Raw genomic sequence first — 23,421 nt, 5'->3', positions numbered from 1 at the left:
CCTGCAACGGGAATAAACACATAGTTAATGTCATCTCCAGAGCATTACTTGCACTACTGGTAGCTAGCTGAACACATCTGGTGAATCAATGACAAGAAACAAATATATGCAGCCACCAATCACCAGCTAGCTTCCAGTAGTGCATTGTTGCTGCTGAAGATATGCACATATGCTGTTTCAATAAAGGATACAAAGAACACAATGTAAATGGGATAACAGGAGTGAAATTAAAAAAAAGGTCTTTAATTGCATTGTCTGAATAATATAAGTTTAATTTTTATTTTTGTGTCCCTTTAACTATGCATTAAACACAAAGGTAAATGCAATAATAAAATGCTCTAACACATTAGAGCATTTTCTGTTTTGAACTTTTATGTTTTATTTAAACTAACTAAATAAAAACATATTTTAAAATAAAAAACTATCATAACCAGGTGCACATGCATATATTTTGTGTAGATATTACCCATGTTTCACAGGGCTATAAGTATAACTTAGTTCCCACTCATTTTATTTATTCTTATACTTCACAGTACATAAATCTAAAAAATGTACCTTCCCATGGGTGACCACATTCACAGAGCCTTTCCATATTATATACCAGGATGTGCCTTTATCACCTTGACTAAACACTGAAAAAAAAGAAAAGGAAAAGTCAATAACATGAGACTTACAATCTTTTCACATTATGATGCGTTATATTTTCCTAACTAATATGATACATTTTTATAAACAGTGAATATAATATCATATATTATCATAGGAATATTTTAACAAAACTGTACAGTAGAAAACATTTGGACTTACATAGATGTGTAAAATATAATCTTATAAAAAGGAATGTGCGAATGTTTTGAACATTTGAAAATTGAAACGAGTTTTAACACCTTCGTTCGTTTCGATATTTTGAATGTTTGCACAACATTCTAACATTTGTTTTATGTAATAGTATTTCTAATGCTTTCTTTAAATGTAGTATTCAAATTATGCTATATTTGAATTCTGAAAATTTGAATATATATATTTGTAATATTATTTCTAAAGCTCTCTTTAAATGTAATAATTAAATAATGCAATATTCTAAATAGAAACATTCAAATTAATATTTTTGTATCTATTATGTATCAAATTACTCAATTCCCTACCATTGCTGGAATCTTTTAATTCAAGAACATTGCATATTTAGAATGACAATACTACTGTTTTGACCAAACACATAGTCACTTGCTAATGGAATGTTTGACAGAGCTCTAACAGTTAAAGTGAAAGGCCAGGAGACCAGAAAAGTTCTCACAATCCTCAGCTAAAAAATAGTAATAAAGTGTGTATTTAACTTTTTTTTGTTTGCTTTTTAATTACAGTGTGAGAGTTCTGTCTAAGCTGGCAATGAGGAGCAGAAAACATTTGCAGGCCCATTTATCAAAGGGCTTGCGGACCTGATCCGACACTGCGGATCAGCTCCGCAAGACCTCGCTAAATGCGGAGAGCAATACGCTCTCCGCATTTAACATTGCACCAGCAGCTCACAATCGGCCGCCAGCAGGGAGGTGTCAATCAACCCGATCGTATTCGATCGGGTTGATTCCCGGAGATTCCTGTCCGCCTGCTCAGAGCAGGCAGACAGGGTTATGGAGCAGCGGTCTTTGTGACCGTTGCTTCATAAGTTGTGTTTCTGGCGAGTCTGAAGACTCGCCAGCAACACGGCCCTTCAAGCTCTGTACGGAGCTTGATAAATGGGCCTGTATGACTTAAATTGATGTGTATAAAATAACATCACATATTATCATAGGAATATGTAAAGTAGAAAATAATTTGGACTTAAACAAATGTGTAAAAACAGAATTTATGTTTACCTGATAAATTACTTTCTCCAACGGTGTGTCCGGTCCACGGCGTCATCCTTACTTGTGGGATATTCTCTTCCCCAACAGGAAATGGCAAAGAGCCCAGCAAAGCTGGTCACATGATCCCTCCTAGGCTCCGCCTTCCCCAGTCATTCGACCGACGTAAAGGAGGAATATTTGCATAGGAGAAATCATATGATACCGTGGTGACTGTAGTTAAAGAAAATAAATCATCAGACCTAATTAAAAAACCAGGGCGGGCCGTGGACCGGACACACCGTTGGAGAAAGTAATTTATCAGGTAAACATAAATTCTGTTTTCTCCAACATAGGTGTGTCCGGTCCACGGCGTCATCCTTACTTGTGGGAACCAATACCAAAGCTTTAGGACACGGATGATGGGAGGGAGCAAATCAGGTCACCTAGATGGAAGGCACCACGGTTTGCAAAACCTTTCTCCCAAAAATAGCCTCAGAAGAAGCAAAAGTATCAAATTTGTAAAAGTTGGTAAAAGTGTGCAGTGAAGACCAAGTCGCTGCCTTACATATCTGATCAACAGAAGCCTCGTTCTTAAAGGCCCATGTGGAAGCCACGGCCCTAGTGGAATGAGCTGTGATTCTTTCAGGAGGCTGCCGTCCGGCAGTCTCATAAGCCAATCTGATGATGCTTTTAAGCCAAAAAGATAGAGAGGTAGAAGTTGCTTTTTGACCTCTCCTTTTACCAGAATAAACAACAAACAAGGAAGATGTTTGTCTGAAATCCTTTGTAGCATCTAAATAGAATTTTAGAGCACGGACAACATCCAAATTGTGTAACAAACGTTCCTTCTATGAAACTGGATTCGGACACAAAGAAGGTACAACTATCTCCTGGTTAATATTTTTGTTGGAAACAACCTTCGGAAGAAAACCAGGCTCAGTACGTAAAACCACCTTATCTGCATGGACCAGATAGGGCGGAGAACACTGCAGAGCAGATAACTCAGAAACTCTTCTAGCGGAAGAAATTGCAACCTAAAACAAAACTTTCCAAGATAATAACTTAATATCTACGGAATGTAAGGGTTCAAACGGAACCCCTTGAAGAACTGAAAGAACTAGATTAAGACTCCAGGGAAGAGTCAAAGGTCTGTAAACAGGCTTGATTCAAACCAGAGCCTGAACAAACGCTTAAACGTCTGGCACAGCTGCCAGCCTTTTGTGAAGTAAAACAGATAAAGCAGAGATCTGTCCCTTCAGAGAACTCGCAGAAAATCCTTTCTCCAAACCTTCTTGTAGAAAGGAAAGAATCTTAGGAATTTTTATCTTGTTCCATGGGAATCCTTTAGATTCACACCAACAGATATATTTTTTCCATATATTATGGTAAATTTTTCTAGTTACAGGCTTTCTAGCCTGAATAAGAGTATCTATTACAGAATCTGAAAACCCACGCTTTGATAAAATCAAGCGTTCAAACTCCAAGCAGTCAGTTGGAGGAAAACCAGATTCGGATGTTCGAATGGACCCTGAATAAGAAAGTCCTGTCTCAAAGGTAGCTTCCATGGTGGAGCCGATGACACATTCACCAGGTCTGCATACCAAGTCCTGCGTGGCCACACAGGAACTATCAAGGTCACGAAGCCCTCTCCAGATTGATCCTGGCTACCAGGGAATGGGAATGAGAGGAAACGGTGGGAATACATAAGCTAGGTTGAAGATCCAAGGTGCTACTATTGTATCCAATAGAGTCGCCTTGGGATCCCTGGATTTGGACCCGTAACAAGGGACCATGAAGTTCTGACGAGAGGCCATCAGAACCATGTCTGGAATGCCCCATAATTGAGTTATTTGGGCAAAGATTTCCAGATGGAGTTCCCACTCCCCCGGATGCTCCTCCATCGCCAGGGAACTCCTTGTTACCCCCTGATGGTTGATATATGTAACAGTCGTCATGATGTCTGATTGAAACCTTATGAATTTGGCCTTTGCTAGTCGAGGCCAAGCCTTGAGAGCATTGAATATCGCTCTCAGTTCCATTATGTTTATCGGGAGAAGAGAGTCTTCCCGAAACCATAGACCCTGAGTTTTCAGGGGTTCCCAGACCGCGCCCCAGCCCACCAGACTGGCGTCGGTCGTGACAATGACCTACTCTGGTCTGCGGAAGCTCATTCCCTGTGACAGGTTGTCCAGGGTCAGCCACCAATGGAGTGAATCTCTGGTTATTTGATCTACTTGTATCGTCGGAGACAAGTCTGTATAATCCCCATTCCACTGTCTGAGCATGCACAGGTGCAATGGTCTTAGATGAATTCGTGCAAAAGGAACTATGTCCATTGCCGCAACCATCAAACCTATTACTTCCATGGACTGCGCTATGGAAGGAAGAAGAACAGAATGAAGTACCTGACAAGAGCTTAGAAGTTTTGATTTTCTGGCCTCTGTCAGAAAAACCTTCATTTCTAAGGAAACTATTATTGTTCCCAAGAAGGGAACTCTTGTTGACGGGGACAGAGAACTTTTTTCTATGTTCACTTTCCACCTGTGAGATCTGAGAAAGGCTAGGACAATGTCCGTATGAGCCCTTGCTTTTGACAGAGACGACACTTGAATCAGGATGTCGTCCAAGTAAGGTACTACTGCAATGCCCCTTGGTCTTAGCACCGCTAGAAGGGACCCTAGTACCCTTGTGAAAATCCTTGGAGCAGTGGCTAATCCGAATGGAAGTGCCACAGGTAATGCTTGTCCAGAAAGGCGAACCTTAGGAACCGAAAATGTTCCTTGTGGATAGGAATACGTAGGTACGCATCCTTTAAGTCCACCGTGGTCATGAATTGGCCTTCCTGGATGGTAGGAAGGATCGTTCGAATGGTTTCCATTTTGAATGATGAAACCCTTAGAAACTTGTTTAGAATCTTGAGATCTAAAATAGGTCTGAATGTTCCCTCTTTTTTGGGAATTATGAACAGGTTGGAGTAAAAACCCATCCCTAGTTCTCCTAATGGAACAGGATGAATCACTCCCATGCTTAACAGGTCTTCTACACAGTGTAAGAATGTCTGTTCGAAGATAATTGAGACCCGTGGAACCTTCCCCTTGGGGGTAGTTCCCTGAATTCCAGGAGATAACCTTGAGAAACTATTTCTAGCGCCCAAGGATCCTGAACATCTCTTGCCCCAGCCTGAGCAAAGAGAGAAAGTCTGCCCCCCACCAGATCCTTCCCAGATCGGGGGCCAACACTTCATGCTGTTTTGGTAGCAGTGGCAGGTGACTTGGCCTGCTTACCCTTGTTCCAGCCTTGCATCGGCCTCCAGGCTGGCTTGGTTTGAGAAGTATTACCCTCTTGCTTAGAGGGTGTAGAATTTGAGGCTGGTCCGTTTCTGCGAAAGGGACGAAAATTTGGCTTCTTTTTAGCCTTAAAAGACCTATCCAGAGGAAGGGCGTGGCCCTTTCCCCCAGTGATGTCTGAAATAATCTCTGTCAAGTCAGGGCCAAACAGTGTTTTACCCTTGAAAGGGATGTTAAGCAAAAGCGCTCTGCGCGCCACGATAGCAAACCCTGAATTATTCGCCGCTAATCTAGCTAATTGCAAAGCGGCATCTAAAATAAAAAAGAGTTAGCCAATTTAAGAGCTTGAACTCTGTCCAAAACCTCCTCGTACGAAGATTCTTTATTGAGCGACTTTTCTAGTTCTTCGAACCAGAAACACGCAGCTGTAGTGACAGGAACAATGCATGAAATTGGTTGTAGAAGGTAACCTTGCTGAACAAACATCTTTTTAAGCAAACCCTCTAACCTTTAATCCATAGGATCTTGAAAGCACAACTATCTTCTATAGGAATAGAAGTGCGTTTGTTTAGAGTAGAAACCGCCCCCTCGACCTTGGGGACTGTATGCTATAAGTCCTTTCTGGGGTCGACTATAGGAACTAATTTCTTAAATATAGGGGGAGGACAAAAGGTATGCCGGGCCTTTCCCACTCCTTATTTACTATGTCCGCCACCCGCTTGGGTATAGGAAAAACATCGGGGGGCATCCATCTTACCTAATTTCTCTGGAATGACCAAATTGTCACAATCATCCAGAGTAGATAATACCTCCTTAAGTAGTGCGTGGAGATGTTGAAATTTAAATTTAAAAGTTACAATATCAGGTTCTGCTTGTTGAGAAATTTTCCCTGAATCTGAAATTTCTCCCTCAGACAAAACCTCCCTCCTGGCCCCTTCAGATAGGTGTGAGGGTATGTCAGAACAGATATCATCAGCGTCCTCTTGCTCTTCAGTGTTTAAAACAGAGCAATCACGCTTTCTCTGATAAGTAGGCATTTTGGAAAAAATGCATGCAATAGAATTATCCATTACAGCCATTAATTGTTGTATGGTAATAAGTATTGGCGCACTAGATGTACTAGGGGCCTCTTGTGTGGGCAAAACTGGTGTAGACACAGAAGGGGATGATGCAGTACCATGCTTACTCCCCTCATTAGAGGAATCATCTTGGGCAATATCATATCTATGGCATTATTATCCCTACTTTGTTTGGACATTATGACACAAATATATCACATATATTTAAATGGGGAGACACATTGGCTTTCATACATATAGAACATCGTTATCTGATGGTTCAGACATGTTAAACAGGCTTAAACTTGTCAACAAAGCACAAAAAACGTTTTACAATAAAACCGTTACTGTCCCTTTAAATTTCAAACTGAACACACTTTATTACTGAATATGTGAAAAAGTATGAAGGAATTGTTCAAATTTCACCACAGTAACTTAAAGCCTTAAAAGTATTGCACACCAAATTTGAAAGCTTTAACCCTTAAAATAACGGAACCGGAGCCGTTTTTACATTTAACCCCTATACAGTCCCAGGTATCTGCTTTGCTGAGACCCAACCAAGCCCAGAGGGGAATACGATACCAAATGATGCCTTCTATAAGCTTTTTCAGTGGTTCTTAGCTCCTCACACATGCATCTGCATGCCATGCTTTCCAAAAACAACTGCGCATTAGAGGCGCGAAAATGAGGCTCTGTCTATGACTAGAAAAGGCCCCCAGTGAAAAAGGTGTCCAATACAGTGCCTGCCGTTTTTATTAAAACAATCCCCAAGATTTAACAACTATTAAAAGTAATAATCTGCCAAATATACTTAGTAAAGTAATCGTTTTAGCCCAGAAAAATGTCTACCAGTTTTTTAAGCCCTAATGAAGCCCTTTATTCTTTTACTTAAACTTAAGAAAATGGCTTACTGGTTCCCATAGGGAAAATGACAGCTTCCAGCATTACCGAGTCTTGTTAGAAATGTGTCATACCTCAAGCAGCAAAAGTCTGCTCACTGTTTCCCCCAACTGAAGTTAATTCCTCTCAACAGTCCTGTGTGGAAACAGCCATCGATTTTAGTAACGGTTGCTAAAATCATTTTCCTCTTACAAACAGAAATCTTCATCTCTTTCCTGTTTCAGAGTAAATAGTACATACCAGCACTATTTTAAAATAACAAACTCTTGATTGAAGAATAAAAACTACATTTAAACACCAAAAAACTCTAAGCCATCTCCGTGGAGATGTTGCCTGTACAACGGCAAAGAGAATGACTGGGGAAGGCGGAGCCTAGGAGGGATCATGTGACCAGCTTTGCTGGGCTCTTTGCCATTTCCTGTTGGGGAAGAGAATATCCCACAAGTAAGGATGACGCCGTGGACCGGACACACCTATGTTGGAGAAATATAATCCTCTTTAAAGGGACACTAACGTCAAAATAAACTTTAATTATTACCAATACATGGTATCTCTCAAATCAAACGAGAATGGCTAGCAACATTAAAACAATAATACAACCACAACACTTAGGAATTAAACCTGTAAAATGGTTTATATAAATGTTTGCAATTTTAAAATATTCTCATTTATATTTGTTATGGTAAAGTAGTCTGACTGAATAGAACAAAACGTGGCCCTGAGCGTTTCCAGAGCTTTTTAGTGGTGTTATCTGAATTTTCACCTATACCTCAGCCCATCATGCAGAGTTTATAAAAACTATATTGCACCTGTAAAGTATCTCGACTTGCAGTTGTGTATCACTGTTTGAAAGCTGACAAGGCTGTATCTTTGTATTTCTCTTTAACTGTTTTCAAGTTTCCTTTGTGCATAATTTAGAGCAGACTATATTATAGACAATATTTTTTTCTGTTTTAATTTGTTTTGTCTGATTTTAACGGTATTTTTGTGATGCTCATTAATGCAGCTCCATAAATATAATGGACTTGCAGTTCACTGTTGTGAAAAGGGGCGGGTACAAATCTTTTTGAAATTTTTACATTTTTGATTTGGGACATTGTGGCAAGTTTATTAATAGGTCGAGTTATCAAAGCCTTTCACCAGCCTTTGAGCCCCTACAGCTGCAGATTCTCACACGAGAACCTGCACGCCGTATTTAACAAGCAGCTTTGCTAACTTTTTCGCCACCTCTTGTTTGGCGAAATTCAAGCTACCCGGTCTTTTCCGACCGGGGAGATTGACAGCTCTTGCCCACGCATGATTGGCATTGTGCAGGCAGTTGGTGGGATTGTGCAATGCTGAATTCCTTCAGGAGAATTCAGACCGCCAGAGGCGAGCTGCGGCAGACAGGGGCACATATATGCGTCCCTGTCCGCCTCAGCTTGATAAATCGCCCCCTAAATCTAGGATAATAACATGTATCCTCAATACTCAATATGTACAAAGTATCTAATGCATGATAGGGATTGTATCTCTTTCCTATTGATTAACAATACAAGCTTCAGTTAATTCTGTTATCCATAGGTAATGCTACACATTTTTCATAAGTCCTTTTTTGTTTACCAACAAAGTGTAGAAGACAGTAGTACAGTAAAGACTTAAAAGGGCCCTAAATAGATTTGAACTAACAAAAAAATATTTTGTGTTTATTAAACATGTGCAAAAAATGTGGTGCAGCCGAATCGTTTGGACAGAATATTCCGAAAAATTTGTTTTTTAAATATTTAGCTGCTGTATTATTCGGCATTACTGAATATACGTGAAACATTTACATTTATTTTCGTTAAACAAATGTAAATGTTCCTTTGCTATTGATATGTATTTTAATCACAAGGTAATTTAAAAGAAACTATTTTTTTGTTGTTTTTTTAAACTTGGTACATTTGTTCAGAATTTTCGTTTCGTGAAAAAAAAAAAATATCTGTGTTTCATCACGAATTGGAATTTGTGATGAAACCGAATGCACAACGTCTAGTGCTAATGAAAGATCATTATTTAAACATGTTAAAAAAAAAACACTAAACAACTAAAATTATTTCCCAAAAAAATATTTTGAAAAATATTCTGTTACTTACATACTGTTCCTGCTTTAGCATGGGATTCAAATACCAGAACAGAAGCCAATTCTCTCTTTACCTGAAAACACATAAAAATCTGTTTTTCAAATTGAAAATAAATTCTCTATGTTATGATTGTTAAAATGTTATCAGACACATTTATGAGCTTTCACATATCCCCACAAAAGAACATACATTTTAAATATTGGCTCTCATATGCAAGGGTAAAAAAAAACTAGTTTTAGACAAATATTTGACACAAACATTTTTTTATTTTATTTCCTGATATTCATTAAGATAATTATTCTGAATTGTGTTTTTTATTAAAAGTCCTTTTGTTTCCTATTTCCTATGGAAAACATATTTAAGGTAACAGAGGAGCAACTGAAGCTAGTGCTACTGCAAATGCCAGCAGCAGGACAAAACTAAACTACTTTTTGTAATGGTGTCAGAACTGGTCAAGAAAAGAAGTGAGCGGAGCCACAATCAACCGACAAGGACATTGCTAAATCCTTATTGAAGAATTGTGTAAAATGGAATTATATACAGCAGAAAAGCCTTTCCTGGTTTTTAGTAACAATTTTAAATTCACAAATAAACTAATTTTTCTCTGGTGTGCAGTCTATTCCTATACATTTTTTAAAGGTCTGTTTATTGATTATGGATGAATAAAACAATTATGGAAAAATGACTTGTGTTTTTGCATTCATATGTAAATGAATGCATTTCTCTAATTACTGGTGTCTGGAAGGAATTCAGTTTGGGAAACGTGGATTCTTCACTATTTCTTGAAAAAGCATTATGTTTTGACCTATTTAAAACATTTATATTTAAATAGACATTAGCTACTGCAGTATTTTAAAGGGACAGTCTGCTCCAGAATTGTTATTGATTAAAAATATAGATAATGCCTTTATTACCCATTCCCCAGTTTTACATAACCAACGTGGTTATATTAATATACTTTATACCTCTGTCATTACCTTGTATCTAAGCCTCTGCAGACTGCCCCCTTATTTCAGTTGTTTTGACAGACTTGCATTTTAGCCAATCAGTGCCCTCATAAGAAACTCTATTGGCATAACATAAATGTTATCTATATGGCAAACATAAACTAACACCTTCCAGCTGTGAAAAACTGTCAAATGCTTTGAGATAAGAGGTGGCCTTCAAGGGCTTAGAAATGAGCATATGAGCCTACCTAGGTTTTGCTTTCAAGAAAGAATACCAAGACAACAAAGCAAATCTGATGATAAAAGTGAATTGGAAAGTTGTTTAAAATCGCATGCCCTATCCGAATCATGAAAGTTTAATTTTGACTAGACTGTCCCTTTAAGCCTTTATTTCACTACAGTATATTTATAAGAGATACTGACCGAGTTGGATAGATGGGACACTGCTTTAATATGTAGCAATTCTTCAAATATCACTTCCAGTTCCTCTTCAGTTCTCTGATAAGGACTGAAAATAATTGGAAAAAACAATGTATTTTACATGCTTGAAAACAAAGCCATTCAATTTTATGAAAAATATCAGAATATTAAAACAGTATAATGCACAATATAAATTATTGGTGTCTTATATAGATTAGCTTTTCAGATCACTGTCGTACATCCTGTGGGATTGTCACAGGTTGGGAGGTCTGGCCTGCTTCCTGCCCGTAGTCTCTCAGCATCTCAGGTTTAAGGTACTGCCTTAGCCACAACCACGGTCCATCCAGTCATGGCTATGGTGCTCCCCAGCCCTACCCATGACTATTCCCATTCCAGCACAGCGATATCCATAAAATGCTGGTGGGCCACTGTCCATGAGCTCTTTAACCTCCACATCCAGGAAGGCCTCAAGTATGTATACTTTAAGTAGTAGCCATAAACAAATACAGGTATTAACATACTGTTATTGCTAACATTAACAATGATCTAGGTTACATAAAAAGTATGCAGTAATTATTTACTAACACCTAGATTACAAGTTTTGCGTTCATGTTTTAACGCTAAAAAAATGTTTTCAGCATTAAAACAGTAACGCAGCCATTACGAGTCGTGTTGGTATAGCTATATCGCAAGCATTTTAGCCTGTAACTGAACGTCAATCCCGAACTCAGAAAAATGACGTTTTCCTTCTTAATATAAAAAGAGCCCACAGTTGCATTCCTTGCTTGTGGGAATACTGAACCTGGCCACCAGGAGGAGGCAAAGAAACCCCAGTCAAAGGCTTAAATACCTCTCCCACTTCCTCATAACCCCAGTCATTCTTTGCCTTTCATCACAGGAGGTTGGCAGAGAAGTGTCAAAAGATTTCGGAGTAGTCTCTTATGGAGGGTAGTACTCTTCGAGATGGGACTGGAGTTTTACATAGTCCTGTCAGCCTCTCAGTGAGAGCATAGATGAAAGTTAGAGTCTGGAGATGCAGGGAGAGTCTTTCTGCGAAACCATCCCAACTCATTTAAACAGCTCCATAAGCAATCAGCGTTGACAAGTTTCACTGCCTGCTTTCTTCTCTCAAGTCCATGTCAGAAGCGACGTTACTATCTGTCACACTTGAAGGACCATGTTACTGTTCCACAGCTTAGATTCTGGTAAAATCGTTTCATTTTTTATACATTTATAATAACGCAAGAAGACAGGGTCACAGTGTGACTCCGTTTATCTGTATAGAATCAAGGGTTAATATCTCCTGAGGGGGATTATTGAACAGTGGGGAATAATATTATATGTTTATTTGATTTTATGCTGCTTTTATGTGTGAGATGTTATGGGCTCATAGGCTGTTATGGAATAAACAGGTTTCACTTTTACTTTGAGAGCTGTGCAGCTTGCAAGTTTGGCATGCTTTTTCTCATAGCAGAGACGGTCCTGCATTGCACAGTTTTCATTCCCTTTTTCCTGACCAGGTGTTTATCAGAAAGGAGTCATAAATCTATGTACTGTCTGGGTCATAGGAGGTGGCGAATGCCCCAGCCATTGGGGTATAAGAGTGCCGTTTTGGTGAATAAAATAAAATTGTTTTATTTTCTATAGTTCTCAGCTTATTGCGCTAGCGACAAAGGATTCTGTTACTTTAGAGGGTACTCCCTGTATTCTTAAAGAGTAATTCCTGTTTATTTTGTGAGGAAGCCTTAGATCTGCCCTCTCAATTATGTTCTATATGCCTTAATAATGTGATAATATCAAACATGTTTTACACCACTGAGCCGTCCACCTCTGAGGAGTTGTCGTCCAGTGAGGTGCATACCCTACATTCTTCTCTCTCTACACATGCAGTTTCCCATAGCATTGCTGATCCTTCATCTGGAGGGGGCCTTTTTTTCACCAGACGTTACTGCACAGTTCAGATGGCGATGTCTGCGGCCTTTAATGCTTTACCTCGCCCTGCCAAGCGCAAGCAAAAGGTTACATATTGCACTCCTTCCAAGAGTACATCAGATAATGTATTGGATTTAACTGATACGGTTATCCGAGGATAAAGTTCTTTCTGAGACTTCAGAGTATGAACATTCTGGGTCGGAGTCTGCTGCCTCTAAACCTCCGGCTGCGGAGGAAACAGATTTTAGTTTTAGGAATATGCGCTTTCTTCTAAAGTAAGTTTTTGCGAATTCTGAAGTTCCAGAGGTCAAACTGCCTGATGAACCTTTGATTCCTAAATTGGATAGAGTTTGAGGACAGGGTGGTACCTTATCCTTCCCTGCTCCTGTTAAATGAAGAACATTATTAGGAATGAATGGGACAGGATTGGATTCCTTTTTCCCCTCTTCTCCTTTTAACAAATTGTTTCCGGTCCTGGAATCTCTATGGAGTTCTGAGGTTCCGTCCCTAAAAGGGATGGCGCTATATTTGCCCTTGCTAAATGTACTACTATGCCGCTTGAGGATAGCTCTTCGTTTTAGGAGCCCATGGATAAAACATGGAAACTCTGTTAAGAAGATGTTTCAACATACGGGATATTTGTTTTTCAACCGGGGGAGGCTGTTGCCGCGGTTGCTGGAGCAGTTACCTATTGGTGGGACTCTTTATGGGATTTAATCGAGGTGGAGGGTCCCCTCGACGTTCTTCAGGAAAGAATTAAGGCCTTGAGGTTGCTAATTCTTTTATCTGTGATGCTAATATGCAGATTATTCGTCTGAATGCTGTGGCTTCAGCTTTTTCTGTTCAGGCCCATCGAGCTCTGGCTGAAGTCATAGTCTGCGGATACAACTTCTAAGTCTAGACTTCTTTCCCTCTCCTTTCAGGAAATGATTTGGTTTGGTCCAGGCCTGGACTCAATTATCTCCATGGTCTCAGGGGGCAAGGGTGCCCTCCTACCGCAAGAGAATATGAACTAGTCTAAGGGACAATTTTAATTCTTTTTGCTATGATAAAGCCCATGTCAGCAGTCCTTGCTAGGCCAGAGCGAAACAAGAGCTCTTGGAAGCCGGCTCAATCCTGGAATAAATCCAAGCAGAGCAAGACGCCGGTCGAGTCAAAGTCAGCATGAATGGGTAGTCCCCGGTCCTGGATCATGTAGGGGGCAGTCTGTCGCTCTTTTCAGTCACTTGGTCCAGGCATGTTCAGGATCCATGGGTCCAGGAGGTCATAGCTCAGGGTTACAAGATAGGTTTTAAGTCTTAGCCATCCAGGGCAGATTCCTCCTCTCTCTCTCCTGTCTTCCTGACCAGAAAGGAGGAGAGCCTTTCTGGGGTGCATACAGGATCTGTCCTCTTAGGAGTTATTGTCCCGGTGCCTATCGCAGGAGAGGATTGGGATACTATTCAAACCTTTTCATGGTCCCGAAGAAGGAGGGAACTTTCCGTCCAATTCTGGACCTAAAGTGTTTAAACAAGTTTTTAAATGTCCCCTCGTTTAAGATGGAGACAATAGGTCCATTCTTCCCCTCGTTCGAGAAGGGCAGTTCATGACCACGATAGATCTGAAGGATGCTCCCTTCAGCACTTCCAGTTTATTGCACTTACATTTGGTCTAGCTATGGCTCCAAGACATTTTTCAAAGAGTGGACGATTTGGAATCTCTCCTCTGTCTTCTTCGATCCCATGGAGGGAAGATAAATAGAGAGAGTTCTCTTGTATCAAGTACCAGGATAGAATCATGGGTACTATATTAGAATGGGAATATTCTAACGGACCAGAGACATTGCAAGCTAGCTTCAACATGTCTTGCTTTTCAGACCTCCTTGAGGCCATCTGGGGCTCGGTGTATGGAGGTTATTGGTCTCATGGTGTCCAGCATGGAAATCATTCCTTTGCCAGGTTTCACCTCAGACTGTTGCAACTGCGCATGCTGAAGCAGTGGAATGGCGATCATCGGATCTGTCTCAACAGATTTCTCTGGACATCCGATTGAGAGAACCACTCTCTTGGTATTTTTGTCCGGATCACTTGTCCTGAGGGACGTTTGTCTTAAGACCATCCTGGGTAATTGTGACTATGGTTGCGAGTCTGTCAGGATGGGGAGCTGTTTGGGGTGCCAGGGAGGCACAGGGCCTTTGGACTCAGGAGGAAAGCTCCCTCCCAATCTCATTTTGGATCTTCAGGCAATATACAATGCTCTGAAGGCTTGGCCTATGCTGGGTTTGTCCCAGTTTATCAAATTTGAATAAGACAATATAACCTCTGTGGCTTACATCTATCATCATGGGGGAATGAGAAGCTCCCAAGTTCTGAGGGAAGTATCTTGAATTCTGTAGTGGACTGAGACCCATGTTTGTTCGCTGACATTCCGGGTGTGGACAACTAGGAAGCGTTTTTTCTCAGCAGACAATCCTTTCATCCGGGGGAATTGTCTCTCCATCCCGGTTGTTTGCGGAGATTTACAAGAGGAGGATCTTATGAAGTCTCAATACCAAGCTACCCAAATATGGGTCGAGGTACAGGGATCCTCAGGCTGAGCTAACAGATGCATTAGCGGTGCCTTGGGGGTTCTAATTTATCTTTCAGGCCTTTACCACTACTTCCTAGTGTAGTGTCTTGAATCAAGCAGGCATCATTGATTCTGATTGCTCAGCTTGGCCTCGAAGTATATGGTTTGCGGATCTAGTGGGTATTTTATCATCTCCTCCGTGGAAGTTACATTGTCGCAGGGATCTGTTGACCAAGGTCTCGTTGTTCATCAATGTCTAGATTCTCTAAGGCTGACTGCGTGGAGATTGACCGCTTAGTCTTACCCAATAGAAAAATTTTCCGAGAGAATTATTTTTACTCTCATTCGAGCTTGTAAGTTGGTTGCTCGTCACATCTATCATAAGTTGTGGAGGAACTGCATATTCTGTTCTCCAGAATGAAATGGAGAAGGGCTTTTCTGCAAGTCCCCTAAGGGGACAGTTTTCAGCTCTGTCTGTGTTACTGCACAAGAGGTTCGCTGAGCCTCCAGATGTGCAGTCTTTTGTTAAGGCTCTGCTAGGATCAGACCTGAGTTTAGATCTAATGCTCCTCTTTGAAGTTTAAATCTTGTTCTTAAAGATTTGCTTCGGGCTCCGTTGGAGCATATGCATGAAGTAGACAATAAATTGTTGTCTTGGAAGGTAAATTTTCTACTGGCTATCCCTTCTGCGCACAGAGTATCTGTGATTGCTGCCTTGCAATGCGTCCCTACTTATCTGCCTTTCCAATGCTGATAAGGCTGTTCTACGAACCAAGTTAGTTTTTTTTCCTAAGGTTGTTTCATTCACAACTTCAATCAAGAAATTGTGGTTCCTTTCTTATGTCCTAATCCTTCTTCATCGAAGGAACGTTTATAACGTAATTCTTTTTCAGCTCTTATTTTTGCCCTGAAAAGGCCATTCAGCTCTTTTAAGAAAAAGCCCAGACCCTAATCTAAAGAAAAAACTCAGCCAAAAAAAGTGTAAAAAAACCTAAAACTAACCCCCGACGATCCACTTAAAGTTTCTGAAGTCCGGACATCCAGACGGCATCTTCTATCTTCATCCAGACGGTATCTTTTATCTTCATCCAGGCAGCATCTTCTATCTTCATCCCGGTGGCGTCTTCTATCTTCATCATGGTGGCGCAGAGCGGGTCTATCCTGAAGACATCCGGCGCGGAGTATCCTCTTCATACGGTTGACACTGTATACTGAATCTTCAATGCAAGGGAGCCTTTTTAAAATAACGCCCCTTGCGTTCCTATTGGCTGATTTGATTTTTGAAATTCAAATAAGCCAATAGGATAAGAGCTACTGAAATCCTATTGGCAGTTCAAATCAGCCAATAGGATTTCAGTAGCTCTAATCCTGTTGTCCGATTTGAATTTCAAAAATCAAATCAGCCAATATTGAAGATTCAGTATACGGCAGTGACTGTATGAAGAGGATGCTCCACACCGGATGTCTTCAGGATGGGCCCGCACCTTGCCGCCGGGATAAAGATAGAAGACGCCGCCGGGATGAAGATAGAAGACGCCGCCTGGATGAAGACTTCGCCGCCTGGATGTTCGGACTTCAGAAACTGTAAGTGGATCTTTGGGGGTTAGTGTTAGGTTTTTTTAAACTGTTTTTGGGTGGGTTTTTTTTTAGATTAGGGTTTGGGCTTTTCTTAAAAGAGCTGAATGCCCTTTCCAGGGCAAGAGAAAGATCTGAATGCCCTTTTAAGGGCAGTGCCCATACAAATGCCCTTTTCAGGGCAATGGGTAGCTTAGGTTTTTTTTTAGAGTTAGGTTTTTTTTATTTTGGGGAATTGGTTGGGTGGTGGGTTTTACTGTTGTAGGGGTCTTTGTATTTTTTTCAGGGAAAAGAGCTGATTTCTTTAGGGCAATGCCCTACAAAAGGTAGTTTATTGTAGGCTAGTTTTTTTTTATTTTGGGGGGGCTTTTTTATTTTTATAGGGCTATTAGATTAGGTGTAATTGTTTTTATTTTGGATAATTTTGTTTGTTATTTTTCGTAATTTAGTGTCTGTTATATTTTGTACTTTAGTATTTTTTTATTTTTTGTAATTTAGTATTTTTTATTTTTTAGTAGTGTTAGTTTTTTAATGTGTAATATAATTTATTTAATTAATAGTTATTTAAATTTTAGTGTAATAGTAATGTTAGTTTAATTTATAGTTTAAACTTAGGTTTTTTTAATTTCACAGGTAAGTTTTTATTTATTTTAAGATAGGGATCTTGTAATTTGAATTTAAAGTTAGGGAGTTGTTAGGTTTAGGGGTTAATAGTTTAATTTAGTTTTTGGTGATGTGGGGGGCTGGCGGTTTAGGGGTTAATAGGTTTATTTAGTGGCAGTGATGTCAGCACTTAAACAATACACAAACAGCACCTTGACTCTTGATCCTTATTAGATTTTCTTTGGTGACCGGTGGTACAGAGGAGACTGCTTTCCTCTCCGGTATTCCAATGAAACAACAGTCCACAGCACCAAATATGGTAAAAAACGTTAGAAATTTATTGAGGTACAAACAAATGCAACGTTTCGGGAGCCATTCCCTTAATCATGCATAGCATGATTAAGGGAATGGCTCCCGAAACGTTGCATTTGTTTGTACCTCAATACATTTCTAAAGTGTTTTACTATATTTGGTGCTGTGGACTGTTGTTTCATTGGAATAGTGGCAGTGATGTGGGAGGCCAGAGGTTTAGGAGTTAATAACTTTATTTAGTGGCAGCAATGTCGGGGAGCTGTGGAATTGGGGTTAATATCTTTATTATAGTGTGGGCGATGTTGGGGTGCGGGGGAATAGGGTTTAGTAACTTTATAGTGGCAGCGATATTGGGAGTGGCAGATTAGGGTTTAATAACATTATGTAGGTGTCAGCGATGTCGGGGGCAGCAGATTAGGGGTGTTTAGACGTGGGGTTTATGTTAGGGTGTTTAAACGTAACTTTTTTTTACCCCATAGACATCAATGAGACTGCGTTATGGAGCTTTTCATTCCGGGATCGCAGGTGTTAGTTTTTTTTTCTAACACTCTCTCCCCATGTCACGATCACATCAAAGAGCGCTTGGATTTTGTGAGGTATGGAGCTCATCGCCACCATATCGCACGCACAAGGCGGCTTTTCTAAAACTTGTAATGGCAGGGCTATGGAGGGTGAAATAACTCAACTTTTGTTGTGTTTGTTTCGCACCCTCTATAGCGCAAAGCTTGTAATCTAGGTGTAAATATTTAAACATGAGATTGGCTGGATAATATGCTTTATTTGTCTTACAAAGGTCCATTAAGGGTTTTTGAAGGGCTTTAGCTGCTGACACATAGTGACTGCAACAGAACAATATACATTTGGAGATACGTGATTCATAGACACTTGTGAGGTTTCTGAGGGACCTCATTGTAAGTGCAAGACTATGCTAGAAATTAATTGAGCCTCACTTAACCTATCTTTATGAGTGTATCATCAGGGCTGGACTGGGAGATCAAACTGGCACAGGACATTTTTGAAGACAGGCTAAGACCGCCTCCCAGCCCAGCCAACCATGCCCCCAAAGGCCAGCTCCCCCGCCCGTTACCTTCCACTTCCAGGATTGGAGTGGCTTGCAATAGATGTGCTATGTTGCGCACAGGGCTTGCTCCATGACCTGGCTAGGAGTTTGACCCTGCAGGATTTTATCCCGGCATAACAGTGTGCCAATCAGGCGGTGTGTATCATAAGTGGGTGTTTCTGCAATTACTTTTACTTTTTCAAAGTTTTCTTTTGTACATAAATAAGAATGATTTTAAAGAGGGTGATTTTTTTCCCCTCTCTTAACTTGTTTATTTTGTAACATAAAGGTGTTTTTGTAATGCTGGTATGCTTGACAGTGAAATTTATTCTATGCAGCTAGAACTGAACGGCTGCAAGGTAGATGTGGCTTCATGTGACAAGGGGCAAGTTGCAATGTTGCAGAACGGGTTTAATTGATTCTAGACCACTCTCTAAGCATTAAAGGCATAATGTGCAACACTTGTATATGTGGTGATGGAAAACGTTAAAAGGACATGGAAGTCAAAATGAATCTTTCATGATTCAGATAAAGCATAGAAATAAAAAAACTATAAATTCACTTCTTTCATTTAGCATCCTTTGTTAAAACTCAGCTTCTTACCATGAAACAGCATACTTAGGTAGACTCTGGAATGTGCATCTGATTTGAGAACTATATGAATAACTGTAAAAAACATTGCTGCCACACACACTCATGAGGCTACCTAAGAATGTTCTCATAAAAAGGATCTAAGTTTTAGATTAATATTTTGGCATTTTTAAGAGGAAATAAATTTGATTTTTTTATTGTATTCTTTAACTGAATCATGAAAATTAAATTAAATTCAAAGCTGATCCCATGCAATGAGATACCAAACCAGTACACTATGCAGGCAATTATATACCAAACAAAGGAGCCTGGCTAACAGAAAGGAGACTTCACAAATCTTCACCAACCTCTCGGTTCAGGGACATCCATAAAGGGAAAACACACACCGGTCAGTATACTTAAAAACAGGATCTTTATTGGAGTGGATAAAAACAAAGTAGGAGACAAGGCTCCATTAAACAGGAAAAAAGGCTACAGCGTAACTGACTGCAGACATGTTTCGCGTGTGTCTACAGTGAGCAGTGAACAAGCGTGTAGACACACGCGAAACATGTCTGCAGTCAGTTACGCTGTAGCCTTTTTTCCTGTTTAATGGAGCCTTGTCTCCTACTTTGTTTTTATCCACTCCAATAAAGATCCTGTTTTTAAGTATACTGACCGGTGTGTGTTTTCCCTTTATGGATGTCCCTGAACCGAGAGGTTGGTGAAGATTTGTGAAGTCTCCTTTCTGTTAGCCAGGCTCCTTTGTTTGGTATATACGTCACAAGTGTACGCCGGAAGCGGAGGCGTTAGGACCAGAGCTCCAGGAAGCATCACCGGACGAAGGACATGTGCCTACGCTGAAGCGAACGCAGCCTGAATGCACGGATCCCTGGAAGTGGTAAGCGCCAACCTTCTTCTTTCTTCTGTTTGCTATGCAGGCAATTACACTGCAATATTGAGAAGTTTGGAAACAGCAAGACAAGGGCTGGTTTATTTAACAAGACATAAACTCTCCCATGTAATAAACTCACGGCTTGCGAAGAATCATAGTCAGCAAAGCAGCTGGACCCAGCTGTGCTAAGAAAACAAGTGATTCATGTAGTTCGTCCTCACTATCTCGCTCACTCATTGATGACCCTAGAAACAGCTCTGCCTTGAAGAATCGATAGAATTGTGACTCTTTATCTTGAAAATTCAGTTCTTGTCGCACTACAAGAAAAAATAAATGTCATTTTTATTAACTAAACAGAAATCATCTCAGCACCAGAATTCAGTGCAAACATAGTGCAAGCCATATTGCATTTTATAAATCACCTGTCCAGCATTAAGGGTAGGAAAAAGTCTGTATTTTGACATTTGAATTGTAGACATTAGTTTTACAACAAGAGATTACAACTGGAGCACTATTTAGCGCTCCCACTTGAGCATAAACTTCGCATCAGGTTGTGAGTGTATTACAAGTTGAAAGTAAAAGTTTGCTTGAGTGAGCGAAACGTGATGCACACTAACTTCCAGACTTTGCGTTATAGTGACCACATTAACGTATTCTCCCCATAGAAATGGAAAGCGCAGAAGAAAAGAAACCAAACACCTATCGCTAGCATGTTGTTCTATGTGAAGAACATAGGAATGTAAAATGTGGGTTTGCGGGCATTTGATAAATAACCAGCCAAGTAGCTGGTTATTGCTACCATGGGCTTGCGGTAGCAGTTAGCGCTCAGAGAATTAACCAGAGATCAGATCTCTGGTTAATTTTCTAAAAGTGCCCCAATTGCCCCCCAAATTAAGTATCTTATTTTCTTTTATAAAAAAATGCACAGAACAATTTCTAGGGGTTAAAAGTGGGTGGGTGTTAGAAAAAAACAGCACTGAATAGTGCCTTTACATTGTGGCCTATGGGTACTGTGTGTTCCCTGTAAATATATATGTAAAAGCTTATATACATATATATTTATATTTGCTACCCATTGATGTGCGACTTAACCCCTTCGCTGCGCTAGTTCTCATGTCGTGTCTTACGGCATGAGAACAAGCCTCCCATTGGAGCCTATGGAAGCGCACTCTCATGAGCGGAATGCTTCCATGCAATGAGAACACGAGGTCGTGTTCGCATTGCACCTCACTTGTAATATCAGCGCACATTAGCTTGCACTGGTATTACTCAATTCAGCGCAAATATCGTTTTAGCGTAAGTGATATTTAACGCTCAACTTGTAATCTGGCCCTAAGTCTTTACTGACTCAATACACACCACTGCCACCTCTCTGAGTGGGCATTCTGTTTTTGAAGCCTGATCTTGTAGGCACACATAGCATGAGTGGGTATAATGCTGAAGCATTAATAACTTTTATTAGAAGCATTTTTGCTAATGAAAGTATAATGCAAAAATGCTCCTGTTTAAAACTGAAATGCATTTATGCACATTTCAAATCTGACCTTTCTATCCCTTTAAAACCTGTCTGGCACCTAATCTATTAATTAATTTATTTTGAAAGATATTAAGTTCTACAATCCTATTTTAACTTAAACCTAGTTTGGATGATATTGCTTACCATGCACCAGAAAACCCTCATCCACCAGCACCTGCCAAATACCCAGAGCCTGGCTTCGAGACTGGATTCCAGGGCTGATTCCGATTAACCAGTCTACAAGCTCTTTTCCCGAACAGCAATGTCTGCATGGGAAAAAGATATAAGAAAACTTATACACATCTTTGCAAGGCTTTGTGGTCATTCTGTATTATGCTTAGCTTTACACCTGACTCAGGCCCTGATATTTAAAACCTCTCTGCTCAGGTGAGATATTCTAAAATGATCCTCCAGCCCTAGTAAAATTTTCAAAAGGCAGATTTTTGCTTTACGTCTCCAAGGGGTGTTCTCTGCATTTCTGTATGTGAAGGAGAGACATGTCCAGTGCAATATTGCACTGCATTACATGACAGTTCTGCTGCATTTACACTTAGTGCTTTCTATTTTATATTACTTTACACTTCAAATTAAAGGGACAGTCAAACCAAAATGGGTTCTAACACATACATATAGACTTTCAAACGATTATTTTCCAATGTAGCCCAATTTTCCACAATATTTCATTAGCATGTAAAAAGACTTACTATTTTCGGCTGTGCTGTTTAAAAATGTCCACCTGCCCCCTCCACTATTTCGTCACCAGTCTGTGCTCGCATTAACTTTTCTATTCTACACGCTCCCGGCGTTTTGCGCATGCGCAATGCGCCGATGTTCATCAAGGGGGTGCTTTTGAATCCGGAACTGAAAGTAACCACTCAGTACACAGCTTGTACCCCTTTGACGAAAATTGGCGTGTGTAGAATAGGAAAGTTAATGCGAGCACAGACTGGTGACGAAATAGGGGAGGGGGCAGGCAGACATTTTTTAACAGCACAGACGAAAATAGTAAGTCTTTTTACATGCTAACGAAATATTGTGGAAAATTGGGCTACATTGGAAAATAATAATCGTTTGAAAGTCTATATGTATGAGTTAGAACCCATTTTGGGTTGACTGTCCCTTTAAATGCTATTACATTTAAACGTTGCACTTTCTATTTTGCATTTTATTTTGTATACAACAGTGCATTTAGGATTGTGATTTTACAAATTCTGATTATGCCATCACAGTTTCTATGTAACTTTAACAATTTAGGCTCATATATTTATGTGTATATTTTACAAATTCGACTGCATATTGCATGTCTTTTATTTAAATTAAAACCGAAAAACTGTCTGCTTTAGTTTCCCAAAGAGTGTCATTACTTTCTATGGGCCAGATAATCAAATATTCTCTAGTTTGGAGAGAGATTATAGCGCTGACTTCGAAGAGGCAGAACTCACTGAATTTTCTAAGAAAAGGAGAGGATCCTGGAAATCCCAGAGAGATGAAAGATGCCTTCCGATGAAAGTAATGAAGCTCTCTGGGTCACAAAATTTTACATGGGAGAGAGAAAGTAACTGGAGAACCCCTGGGGTTATATAAAGGCTCTGTTTGCATCAATTCCAAATTAAACTGAATTGTTTTCACTACAATTCGACTTTCTTTTGTCTATTTTTTAGTATATTACTTCTCTGTTAACTAAAATAAGTGTATTGTGAATTTTGAGCAAACTTCACCTGCATACAGCTGACAAGACAAATCAGACAAAATGCAAAATGCTTAAAAAATTTCACAAGACTTGTGAGCGAGCTTCAGAAATACCCGGTAAACTCCCCTGTTCAGAACAGGGAACTCCCCTGTCCCTCCCACTTTCTAAATCTGTCAGTTTTAGT

General features: G+C 39.9%; 1 protein-coding gene across 1 annotated transcript in view; it reads right to left on the bottom strand.

The window, feature by feature from the left end:
• The window catches only part of RAPGEF3 (Rap guanine nucleotide exchange factor 3), a 379,471-nt gene that overhangs the window by 113,931 nt on the left and 242,119 nt on the right, over nucleotides 1-23,421 (bottom strand). The window contains exons 4-8 of the mRNA XM_053708263.1: nucleotides 21,692-21,813; nucleotides 20,171-20,348; nucleotides 10,541-10,625; nucleotides 9,183-9,243; nucleotides 556-632 (exon numbers count right to left, since the gene is read on the bottom strand). Of these exons, the coding sequence (XP_053564238.1) occupies nucleotides 556-632; nucleotides 9,183-9,243; nucleotides 10,541-10,625; nucleotides 20,171-20,348; nucleotides 21,692-21,813 (523 nt within the window). The remainder of the gene's footprint in view (nucleotides 1-555; nucleotides 633-9,182; nucleotides 9,244-10,540; nucleotides 10,626-20,170; nucleotides 20,349-21,691; nucleotides 21,814-23,421) is intronic.

Source organism: Bombina bombina, chromosome 3 (assembly GCF_027579735.1).
Source record: "Bombina bombina isolate aBomBom1 chromosome 3, aBomBom1.pri, whole genome shotgun sequence".
Taxonomy (NCBI): Eukaryota; Metazoa; Chordata; class Amphibia; order Anura; family Bombinatoridae; genus Bombina; species Bombina bombina.
This window is presented reverse-complemented; position numbering and strand designations above follow the sequence as displayed.